Below are 13,089 nucleotides of genomic sequence, written 5' to 3'. Positions count from 1 at the left end.
AATTACCATGAGACACATGGGAAAGACAAGGTGGCTCTAGCTTCGATGCATCTTGAGGGGGAAGCTATCCTATGGTATCAGTGGTACCGACGGGGGCACCCTCGTCAATCTTGGGCAGACTTCACCGATACCATGACCATCCGTTTTGGATCATCCAGGTTCTAAGATCACAATGAGAATCTTGCAAGACTCCGGCAGGTGGGATCCATTAAAGATTACCAGATAGATTTCAAAAAACTGGCCGTGTGAGTCCAAGGGTGGACAAAAAGGCGCTAGTTGGAAGCTTCGCCGGCAGCTTGAAGGAAGAACTACGACTAGAAGTAAAGGCGATGCAGCCTACTTCGATCACAAACGTGGCAGCACTAGCAAGACTGTATGTAGACAAGTTTGCTCGAGCAAGAAGGGTACATCGGCCATGGGGTCCAATAACCAAGACAGCAGCACCGGACAAGGAGGAAGGAATACTGAGTTCAGACCCATCGATTCCCTTCAAACGGCTAACCTGGGCCGAAATGCAAGCCCACAGAGACAAAGGACTCTGCTACAACTATGAAGAGAAATTCGGACCAGCCATCAGTGCAAGAAACAAGAAGCATTTCTCCTTCAAACAGAGACCGAAGAGGAAGACGACTTCACCAGTTGCGGGGAATCTGACCCCGGGTGGGAAATACAACCCAATGAGACACCTGAAATAACTCTACAAGCCCTTACGAGACTTGCGTCCCCGCAAACAATGAGAGTCAGGTTAATCCAAGGGCGCCACGTGTCAATCCTCAGAGACAGTGGAAGTTCCCTTAACTTCATAACTCAAGTCTTGGTGGATAAAATAGGACTCCCGGTTCAACTAACAATGGGTTTTACGGAACATGTGGCCAACGGTAATAGCCTATCTTGCAATAGTATATGCGTGGGCTTACCACTAAAGGTTCAGGGTCACCAGTTTTCAGTGGACCTATATCCCCTGTTAGAATGTTAGAGTGATGCTCGGCTGATAAGAGTTCTTATTAGCCCATTCTTATGTTTAACTTGTCTTGTAACTGGGCCTGTGTTAATGGGCCTAATCCTGTTTAATGATTTAAGTCATCTGGGTGTCCCATCACTAATCAGGGGCATCCCAGTAATTTCTTGTACCTTGTACTATATTCATCTATAAATAAAGGACTGGTCGACTAGATAGTACAATTCGACATTCTCTTCAGTTCTGTGGTTCTCTTCTCTTCCTTGCTACTTCGAGTATAGCTCTTCAGATTACATGGTATCAGAGCATTAGCTCCTTCCTGGTTTCAACAGGCGCACTCTTTTCTCTTGCTGTCTTTTCGTCTTCTCTCTTCCTTTTCTAGGTTGCTGCAATGAAGACCTAGGAGTGTAAGAGAGTAAAGCAAGTTCGAACCTAGGGTTTCTCTTGGTTGTAGGACTCAAGGGAAGTAAGACCCAGAAGTAGATGTCCTACTAGATTATCTCCAGCAAATAGTAGCTATTGGGCTACTAAGAGAGGTTTGTATAGGACAAACCTAGTTGAGGACTGATTTCAGCAATCCTAGCACTAGCCGAAAGGGGGAGAGCTTCCTCTATAGTTGCAGCTTTGTGCTCCAGCAAGACTTGCACAGAACAAGTGGCAAAGACTTAGCCTTCTCTACAGTTGCAGCTTCGTGCCCCAGCAAGACTTGGGCAGGACTGTGGTAACTTCAGTTACAGATTCTCTTCAGGCCGGTTATCAGTCCTACTTTGTGAACTTCAGTTACTGCACTGCACAGTTACTTCAGTTAGCTTCAGTTACTAGCACTGTGAACTGGTTTAGTTACTTCGACCAGTCCTAAACAGCACTGCACAGTACCCGAACTGTGAACACTTCTACCAGCACTATGAACACTGTGACCACTTCGGCCAGTCCTAAACAGAACCACCTACAGCACTGTGAACAACTCTTGAACTGAAGTCAGGATGTCCTCACTATCCGGTGAAGTTTCCTCTAGAGATAACAGACCTGTTACAAGGTCCTCAAACCTGGAAAACCCTAATCTGCACAGCTTGCAGATTACAAGTGTGCTGCTAGATGAGTATAACTTCAGAGAGTGGTCTGTCTCAGCAATGTTGTTCATTACCTCTCGTGAGCTCACAGGCTATTTGGATGGAGACAAGAAACAACCAGAAATTGGCAGTCCTGAATACACCGTGTGGCGCAAGGAAAATGCCACAGTCATGTCTTGGTTGCTGGCCTCTATGACTCCTAGGGTGGCCAGAACTGTTCATCACTTCCCCACAGCTGCTAAAATTTGGGAGAAAGTATCTAAGACATATGGCCAGAAAAAGAACAATGCTAGAATCTACAGGCTGAACCAAGACATTGCAGCCCTAAGGCAAGGAGACATGTCCGTGGCAACCTACTTTGCAACACTGGAAGGCCTCTGGGAAGAGTTTGACCACCATTTGATTTTGGATTGGGAAAATGCTAATGATAAGGGGAGGCATGATAAGCAGAATGAGGAGGGTAGAGCCTTCAAGTTTCTGGCGGGTCTTGACCCTGTATATGAAGGTATAAGGTCACAGATTCTAGGGAGAGATGAATTACCTGAACTTCACCATGTCTACTACCTGGTGAGGAATGAAGAAGTAAGGAGAAAGGAGATGCAAGTTGACTCCCAGACAGTCAACAGAACTACCTGGAGAACATTCATCCTTAGTCTCCACTAAGGGGAATAGATTTTCAGACAAGAAGTCCCTCAAGTGTACACATTGTGGTGGTGAGAAACACACAAAGGAGAAATGTTGGGTCCTGTACCCTCATCTGAAGCCAGCTGCTCTGAGAAAGGACAAAAGGCAACATAAAGGCCACACAGCAAGTGGGAATCTTGCCACCAACAACAGTAGTGACAACTCACAGAGTATTCAGATAGTGTCATCTTCCACCGTAAGGCAGGCTGCCGACTCCTCTGGACCAAGTACTTTGGGCTTCACAGCTAGTGAGGTAGAGGTTCTCAGTCGGGCATTAGCCCGTCTGAAGAACAATTCTTTAGCTTCCACCTCTCTTGCCAAATCAGGTACAACCTCTGCATTTAGTGCATCTAGTTCCATTAATTCTACCTCTTGGGTGATTGATTCCGGAGCCACTGACCATATGACACATATGTCCTCCTTATTCTCCACATATCATTTGTTGTCTGGCCAGGATAAGATGAGAGTAGCTTATGGGTCCCTCTCCACCATCTCTGGAAAGGAGGTGGTTGACCTAAGCAAGGATCTCTCTCTTAAATCAATCCTACATGTTCCTAGTCTTACCTCAAATTTGTTGTCTGTTTCAAAGCTTACAAAAAACTTGAACTGCAGTATAACTTTCTTTCCTTCTCATTGTGTCTTCCAGGACAGATTGACGAGGAGAACGATTGGGAGTGGTCATGAGTATGGGGGCCTCTACTATTTTGATGAAGATGTCAACTCAGCCTTGCAAGCTTCTACTACTAGTCCGGAAAGTGTGGAGCCAATAGCTAGGCTGCACTTGTGGCATGCTAGGCTAGGTCATTTGTCCTTTTCTTCCTTAGCAATGTTGTTTCCCAAAATATGTAAGGGCATTCCGAGTCAGAGTTTAATTTGTGATGTGTGTCAAATGTCAAAACAATGTAGATCAATGTATCCAATTTCTAGTAATGAAATTCAAGCCCCTTTTGATTTGGTTCATTCTGATGTTTGGGGTCCTTCACCCATTGTTTCCATTGATGGCTTCCATTACTTTATCAGTTTTATTGACCATTATTCTCTATGCACTTGGATTTATCTGTTGAAAGGACGTGAAGAAGTTCCCCGGATAACTATGATGTTTTGCAAGATGGTTGAAACACAATTTGATAAAAAGATCAAGCAATTCCGTTCAAACAATGCAGCTGAATACTTTGAAAGATCCCTGAACTCATTCATGGAAGATGCAGGCATGTTATATCAATCATCATGTGCTTACGCCCCTCAGCAAAATGGGGTTGCTGAGTGCAAGAACAGGCATCTATTGGAGACAGCTCGAGCCCTTCTTTTCCAGCACAATGTGCCCAAGCAATATTGATCTCAAGCTGTTCTCACTGCATCATACCTGATAAATCGGATGCCATCTAAGGTACTGGGTATGAAGACCCCTTTCTCTGTTTTGTGTCCCACTCTTCCAGAATTTCCTCTTCCCCCGCGGGTTTTTGGTTGTACATGCTTCATACATGTGAAAGATCCAAAGAAGACCAAGCTGGATCCTAAGGCTACAAAGGGAATATTTTTGGGGTACTCTCCTACGCAGAAGGGGTATAAGTGTTATGATCCTGTCTCCAAGAAAAAATGTCACTAGGGATGTAGTCTTTTTTGAGTCTCAACCCTATTTCCAGTCTTCTCAGAATCCTCTTCAGGGGGAGAGTAGTGGGTTGGAAGAGGATTCTAATTCTCCCTTCTTTTTTGTCCCCATTTCATCACCTTCCACTACTACTAGCTGTAACATTCCGGGTCAACCTAGTGAGACTTCCACTGTGCCAGTTGCTTCTCCAGATTCGGCTGATGCTTCTGAAGGTTCCAGTAAACAAGAGAAAGAGATACTTACATACAGTAGAAGGAAGAAGGCCCCTCAACCTCATGATTGCAACCAGTTGAACTCAGATCAATCTGTCTCTGCAATCCAAGGTAATTCTGATTCACTCAATTCAGATTTGGATCTACCTATTGCTCTCCGTAAGCCTGTTCGTTCTTGTACCACTCAGCATCCCATAGCCGATTATGTTTCTTACTCACACTTATCCCCTGCCTATCATTCCTTTGTGTCTGTTCTTTCCTCTGTATGTGTCCCTTCCAGGTATTCAGAGGCGGCATCTGATTCAAGGTGGAAAGAAGCCATGAATGAGGAGATGAAAGCCCTAATGAAAGCAATGACATGGGAATTGGTGGACCTGCCAGAAGGGAAAGGCACTGTTGGGTGCAAGTGGGTATTCACAGGAAAGCACAGGGAAGATGGGTCAATTGAGAGGTACAAGGCCAGACTTGTGGCAAAGGGATTTACACAAAAGGAAGGAATTGACTACAAGGAAACCTTTGCCCCAGTAGCAAAGCTCAACACAATCAGGGTTCTACTGTCACTAGCAGCAAAATTCTCTTGGGAACTTCATCAGCTGGATGTGAAGAATGCCTTCCTAAATGGTGATCTTCATGAAGAGGTATTCATGGAACCCCCACCTGGATATGATGTTGGAAAGAAGGTATGTAAACTAAGGAAAGCATTATATGGTTTGAAACAATCTCCCCGGGCATGGTTTGAGAGACTTTCTTTGGCCATGAAGAAAGTAGGGTACACTCAGAGCAGTGCAGATCATACATTGTTTATAAGGAGACAGGATGACAAACTTACAGCACTCATTGTGTATGTGGATGATATGGTGATTACTGGAAATGATGTGAAAGAGATGAAGAGGCTGAAGGAATTCTTAGCCTCAGAATTTGAGATCAAAGACCTGAGAAATCTGAGATACTTTCTTGGAATTGAAGTTGCTAGATCAAGAGAAGGAATCTACATATGTCAAAGAAAGTATGTGCTAGATCTCCTAGAGGAAACAAGCATGATGGGGTGCAGGCCAGCAGACACTCCAATAGAACCAAGCCATGGATTACAAGAATCAATGGGTGAGGAATACTGTGATAAGGAAAGGTACCAAAAGTTGGTAGGAAAATTGATATACTTATCCCTTACTCGGCCAGACATTGCCTATGCAGTGCATGTTGTCAGTCAATTCATGCACTCACCAAAGACCCCTCATATGAGAGCAGTGGAAAGAATCCTCAGATACTTGAAGACTTGCCCAGGGAAAGGAATTCTATTCAGAAAAAACACCAGACTTGAAATTGAAGCCTATACTGATGCTGATTGGGCTGGGTCCGTTGGAGACAGAAAATCAACCTCAGGTTACTGTACATTCTTGGGAGGAAACCTAGTCACATGGCGTAGTAAGAAGCAGAATGTTGTGGCTAGATCAAGTGCAGAAGCAGAATACCGGGCTATGGCACACGGGGTTGCTGAATTCTTATGGCTCAGGACTCTCCTTAATGAGCTTGGTATCAAGACTGAGGGTCCTCTCAAGCTGTATTGTGATAATAAAGCTGCTATCAACATTGCCAACAATCCTGTGCAGCATGACAGGACAAAACATATTGAAATTGATCGACACTTTGTCAGAGAGAGAATTATTTCAGGAGAACTTTGTGTGCCTTATACTCCATCAGAGATGCAGATTGCAGATGTATTAACTAAAGGGCTGGCATCAATGAAGTTCAGGGACATACTTGGCAAGCTAAACATGATTGATATTCATGCTTAGCTTGACGGGGAGTGTTAGAATGTTAGAGTGATGCTCGGCTGATAAGAGTTCTTATTAGCCCATTCTTATGTTTAACTTGTCTTGTAACTAGGCCTGTGTTAATGGGCCTAATCCTGTTTAATGATTTAAGTCATCTGGGTGTCCCATCACTAATCAAGGGCATCCCAGTAATTTCTTGTACCTTGTACTATATTCATCTATAAATAAAGGACTGGTCGACTGGATAGTACAGTTCGACATTCTCTTCAGTTCTGTGGTTCTCTTCTCTTCCTTGCTACTTCAAGTATAGCTCTTCAGATTACATCCCCTTTGTCACAGTGGAGCAGACGTGGTGCTAGGCATTCAGTGGTTAAGACAGGCCCCGTGATCTGTGACTGGGCTCGTCTCACCATGGACTTCACATTGAGGAACTCTACAGTCCATCTACAAGGGCAAACATGCAAGGGTCCAAGGCCCATCAGTCTTGCAACACTAACAAAGCAAATGGGAGATCCGGATCAACCCATATTCATGCACATGGACTCAAATTGGACCTACCCATCCTTAGCTAACAGCAACTCAAATGGGTCGGGAGACTACCAAAGCCGCCTACGACAACTCCTCCAGCAATATGGCAGCGTGTTCAAAGAACCCCAAGAGCTTCCATCACCCCGAGAGCATGACCATCGCATTCCTCTCATGCCAAGAGCCACCCCAACCAATGCAAGACCTTACCGATACCCTTATTTTCAAAAATTTGAAATCGAGAAGCAAGTTCAACATATGCTTGAGAAAGGAATAATACAGCCCAGCCATAGCCCATTCTCCTCACCGGTATTATTAGTCAAAAAGAAGGACGGGACGTGGCAATTTTGTATTAATTATAGGACCCTTAACAATATCACCATTAAGGACCGATTTCCAATACCAATCATTGATGAATTGCTTGATGAACTTAGTCGGGCCAGCATATTCTCAAAATTATATTTATGAGCTAGATATCATTAGATAAGGGTACATAGGGAGGATGTTCACAAAACGGCTTTCAGGACACATGATGATGGCCACTACGAGTTCTTGGTCATGCCATTTGGGTTGACCAACGCTCCAGCAACATTTCAAGCCTTAATGAATGAAATTTTTTTTTGATCATTAACTCTGAAAATTTTCATTAATTAAGAAGCTTTAATATACAACAAGTTACAAAGAAATCAGCATAGAAGCTGACCCAAGACAGCATTACAAAAGTGCCCAAAACATCTCTATTCTTTGAACCCCTTGCTTTGCTAAGCTATCAGCCAAGCTGTTGGCCGATCTCCTAACCCAACCCACCTGAATAGACATATTTCTAGACATCCGTTTGAACATTCTGAAATCATTCATCAGTTGCCAGGTCACTCCTTCCCCTTTTTGTAGCCATTTTATCACAGCTTTTGAGTCTCCCTCGATGATTAGTCTACTAATCCCTAGCTCTTTGGCCTTCTCAACCCCATATACTGCAGCTAGAAACTCTGCCCTAGCTACATCACCTTAATGAATGACATATTCCGGCCATATTTACGTAAGTTCATTCTTATTTTCTTTGATGACATTTTGGTCTATAGCCCCAACTGGGAGGAACATCTAAATCATCTACAAGTCACCCTCACAACACTTAAGGCCCATCAGTTGTTCGCTAAAGAGTCCAAGTGCTCCTTTGGACAAAACCAAGTACATTACTTGGGACGTTGTAGAAAATGGAACTGTAGCAGCAGACCCGGATAAAATCTCCAGTATATTGGGCTGGCCGCAACCCAAAAATGTGAAAGAATTGAGGGCCTTCTTGGGCCTGACAGGGTATTATTGTCGCTTCATCAAAAACTACAACCTAATAGCTGCCCCCTTTGACCCGATTACTGAAACAAGATGCCTTTCACTGGTCAGCCCAGGCCCAACAAGCTTTTGGGCAATTGAGGCATACTGTTTCGACACCTCCAACATTAGCACTACCCGATTTCACAAAAGACTTCATCACTGAATGTGATGCCTCCGATCAAGGTGTTGGGGCTGTCCTCATGCAAGAAGGCAAACCACTAGCCTTTTTCAGCAAGGCCTTAACATCACAAAAGTAGGCCAAATCAGTTTATGAACGAGAATTAATTGCAGTGGTCTTAGCAGTACAGCATTGGCGATCCTACTTGCTCGATAGACAGTCCATAATTCGGACTGACCATCAAAGTTTGAAGTTCTTGTTAGAACAAGCAGTCCTATCACTAGAACAACAACAGTGGATATCCGAACTATTGGGGTACGACTACACAATTGAGTACAAAGCAGGGGCTACTAACCGGGTGGCCGACGCCCTCTCACAGCACCTACAATCATTTCAGCTACTAGTATCTTCCCCAACATCTCCACTCATGGATCAGCTTCAAAAAGAAGACCACTCCCATATGGAGTTACAGCAATTGAAGGCCCAAGTATTGGCAAATCCATCCCAGCAAATTCTGCACATCTCAGGAAGCTCCTTGAATTATTCCATGCCTCGCCCACAAGTGGTCACTCCGGCATCCTACGAACACAAAAACACATCGCCACACAATTCCATTAGAAAGGCATGCGTACCTCCATTCAGAACTTCATAGCCAAGTGTGCAGTATGCCAACAAAATAAGTCAGCTACTACAACACCAGCAGGCCTCTTGCAACCACTCCCAATCCCAACCCAAGTCTGGGATGATATATCAAAGGATTTCATCAAGGGATTGCCCGTTTCTGCCGGTACAACGGTTATCCTTGTGGTAGTAGATAGATTGACGAAATACAGTCATTTCCTACCTCTATCACACCCATTTACAGCAGTCACAGTTACTGAATTGTTCCTCCGGGAAATTGTGCACCTTCATGGGCTCCCCAACTCAATTGTGTCCGACGAGGACCCTATTTTTATGAGCCGTTTCTGGGCTGAACCTTTTCGTCTGCATGAGGTTAAACTCTTCAAATCAACTAGCTACCACCCCCAATCTGATGGGCAAACAGAGGCGGTTAACAAGAGTCTTGAAACATATCTGAGATGCTTCACGGGAGATCAACCAAGACAATGGATGAAGTGGATCCACTGGGCTGAGTGGTGGTACAACACTACTTTCCATAGCGCTGCCGAGATGACGCCCTTTAGAGCTCTATATGGTCAGGACCCTCCCCCTCTACTTCCTTATGAAAAAGGGACCACTACAGTAGCAGCCTTAGAAGAACAATTGATACAACAAGATGAGGTGTTAAAGGAGCTGAGAAATCATCTCTTGCAAGCACAACAATGGATGAAGCGCACTTATGATAAACATCACAAGAATGTCCAATATGAACTCGGTGATTAGGTATTTCTCAAATTACATCCTTTCAAACAAATTTCAGTAGCAAGCCGACAGTGGAACAAACTCAGCCCGCGCTATTTTGGACCATTTAAAATCCTTGAGACAATAGGGTCTGTGGCATACAAACTGGACCTCCAGGCAACATCAAAGTTACACCCTGTATTCCATATCTCCTTACTGAAGAAAGGGCCGAAGCCAGGAGTCATTACAAGTACTACTCTTCCCACATTTTCAGATGAAGGACAAGTGCAGACTGAGCCAGCTCGCATCATTGATTTCAGATGGGTGCGACATGGCGGAAAAGTCATCCCAGAAGCACTAGTTGTTTGGTCTAAACTCCCAGAAGAAGATGCAACCTGGGAATCTTACTTGGATCTGCAATCAAATTTTCCCACATTAGACCTTGAGGGCAAGGTAGGGAGGGATTGTTAAAACCGCTGAAACAGACAACAGAAGACAGTTAGTCAGCTCTACAAGAGAAGGCCACATCAGCACAACAACTCAGCTAACTAACCGTCCACTTGCAGAAGTTTTAACAGAAAGGAATTAAAGAATGTAAGGAGCTCTGTAAAACAGTATAAATAGTCAGACACGGGGGAAATAAAGGATGAATCTTTCGGCATTCTCTCTCTCTCTCTCTCTCTCTCTTCCCTACTATCGAATTCAGGAGGTTGGCTCCCTCGAAGAGCCCTGAGTTAGGCAGTTTCCTAACATCAACCCGATGCACCCTTTCTTGGATTCGGTCCACAGTAGACAGGAAAAAAAAATCTGGAGAGAAAAAGGCTGGTTACACTGCTCCAAATCACATATCTGTCACTCTGATACCATGTTTTCTTGGTAAAAACATGGTAAAGATTCAGAACAGTGAGAGCAGAGAAGAGAGGAGATTTGAAGTCAAAACTATCGCTGGCGGCACCAGTCTTTTTAGTATTTATATTAGGGCAACCCACTCTAATAATAAAAAGATAAAATTGCATATGTGCCCCTGCGGCACTAAAATAAAGAAAAACTGACAGATTCAACAGTTTATTACTATGGGAAGGTGAACAGCCAAAATCCGGAAGTGAACCAGAAGTTTGTCAAGAAAAAGAAAGTTTTTCAAAAACTTTTGAAAGTAAATTGATTAAGGAGAGTGGGTCCAACTTTATCGAAGCGGTCAAGTGAGGGGTAAACTCTGAACCGGTGCAGGGTACACACTTGGCAATGAAAGAGCAATCTAAGGCCAATTCAGACCCAATCGAGGTTAGACTAACCTATTACCCAGGGTGAACCAGCCGGTTGAACAAATGATGGAGATTAGATCATATGACACTTTAAGTGGTCACATGAATCAGTTTTTTAAGGCTCTTGCAGGAGACAAAACTTTGGATCTATCATCTCCCCCACAAACAGTTCAGATGAGTGCAGGGTCAAAGTGTTTGCCTAAACAGTCGTTTCAGTGGGTTCCTACTAAGAAAGTTGAATGATTTTGATCAGAAAGAAGGCCAAGAGTAAAGACCAAGGCATGCAACCTACTATAATCAGCAAGAAGGCCCAAGCCCAATAAAACTCCTAAAATGACAGCCCAATCCAATATCCAGATGTCAGATTCAGTTGATTGATTTTGAAATGAACCCAGCCCAAGTTGGACACACCATAAGAGTATCATCACATAATATGTTTAATAGAATCAAATGTTCACACATTTTTAATGAATAAATTTCTCATATATTATCATATTAAAGGACTACAAAAAAGGAATTCCCAAATAGAAGAACCATGAAATCTAAATAAATCAGTCAATTCAATACAACATGTCTCTTTGAATCTAATAAAAGAATGGAACATACATCAGATACCAACCTATAGTTGGAAAGAATTTCAAGAAGAGCCAATAGCTTTTCCGAGAAAAATGGCTCCTTTAAAGCCTCCAGACAAGATGAGTCAGATCCAATGCCATCTAGAAAATCATCCAAATAAAGGAAATACGGCACATATGGTTAGTTGTATTACTGGTTTGTGATTTAAACTATTCTAAAAAGATAGTATACAATTACATTTAGGTCATTATCCATAGAAGTCTCAAAATATGAAACTTTTAAAAACATAAGAATCATACCCTTGTTGAAATAAGAATCAAACACCAAAGTAGTTTGACTTAAATATTGATCAGCTACAGACTTGTTACAAGAATTGTCTTCTGTCTCGGTCAATTCGTTCCACTCAAAGCGATCACCACTTAGCAGGACGGAAGCAGCCTTTTCCATGAATAAAAATGCATAGCAAGTTAAATTGAACAAAGGAAAAAGAAAGGAGTGGGAGAGAGAGAGAGAGAGAGAGAGATCTACAACATACAGGAAAAGCAATCCCTTAGGCTCCATTTGGTTTGTGGGAAGATTTGGGTGGGATGGGAAAGTGTAAAAATTTAACTTTCCATTGTTTGGTTTTATTGGGATGGGATGGGATGGGAAAGTGTAAAAGGGGACCGAAATGGCACTGTTCACCTTCCTCCTTCGTTCGAGACGAACAGAGGCGATGGCTACCCCCTTCATCTCCCACCTCTCCCACTCTCTTTCTCCTCTCTTCTTTTTCTTCTTCTTTTTCTTCTTCTTTTCTTCTTCTTCTTCTTCTTCTTCTCATTTCAACCTCTCTGTTTATTCTCGATTGCCACTGTAACTTGTTTATTCTCGATTCCCCATGACACAGAGACACAGATAGAAAAAAAAAGAAGAAGAGGTAGTGAGTGGGATTGTCCGAATGAAATGGAAGAAGACGAGATCAGTGTTGAAGAGTTGAAGGTAGAGGAGGTGATCGAGTGCGATATAGACAAGATCTGTCTTCCTTCTCTGCAGCACATGCCATGTATCTTCGCTCCCTTAGAGGTACTGGTTCTGCTCTGCTGCAGTTTGCTAACGCTGAAACCAGTCTCCACTGTCACCACGATCCCCAACACCACCTACCCCCTGTTCTCCCTTCCCCACCACTTCTGCCGCCGACTCCGCCACCCCCTCCCACCAGTACCTATGAGCCCAAGTTCCGATAACTGGACTTCTGTCACTGCCTCTCCGGCTCTACCTCCTCCTCCTCGACCACCACCTTCAAGCTGGGATTTCTGGGATCCATTTGTCCCCGCTTCGTCAAGGTAGCAGAAACTTTGCTGTTAATACGCGTGGGACCTTCGGCATGGTCATTTTCTCGAGTTTTCCCACCGGGGTCGCACAGTTTTGGTGCAACCCCGAATCCACAATTTTGGGATCTCACATCCCACCTTTTTCTCATCCCATCCCCCTCTTTCCCTAAAAACAAATATGAGAAAAGGGAATATTTTTGGAATATTCCCTTTTTCTCATCCCCATCCCACAAACCAAACGGAACCTTAGAAAAAGAAAGAAAATAAATAATCTATCAATCAATTTCAAAGGCAGTGTTATCTTCAGCTAAAAAGATTAGATC

General features: G+C 43.5%; 1 protein-coding gene across 6 annotated transcripts in view; it reads right to left on the bottom strand.

Moving 5' to 3' along the window:
- The window catches only part of DCL4 (dicer-like 4), a 147,962-nt gene that overhangs the window by 105,032 nt on the left and 29,841 nt on the right, over positions 1 to 13,089 (bottom strand). For all 6 annotated transcript variants that reach the window (XR_016103226.1, XM_088957551.1, XM_088957553.1 and 3 more), the window contains 2 exons: positions 11,756 to 11,894; positions 11,500 to 11,596 (listed from right to left, as the gene is read on the bottom strand). Coding sequence is in view for 5 of the 6 variants with exons in the window: in XM_088957551.1 (XP_088813677.1) it covers positions 11,500 to 11,596; positions 11,756 to 11,894 (236 nt within the window). In the remaining variant the exon portion in view is untranslated. The remainder of the gene's footprint in view (positions 1 to 11,499; positions 11,597 to 11,755; positions 11,895 to 13,089) is intronic.

Source organism: Nelumbo lutea, chromosome 8 (assembly GCF_056320005.1).
Source record: "Nelumbo lutea isolate HS-2025 chromosome 8, American lotus-T2T, whole genome shotgun sequence".
Taxonomy (NCBI): Eukaryota; Viridiplantae; Streptophyta; class Magnoliopsida; order Proteales; family Nelumbonaceae; genus Nelumbo; species Nelumbo lutea.
Note: the sequence above shows the minus strand (reverse complement) of the source record. Positions and strands in the feature narration are given on the sequence as shown.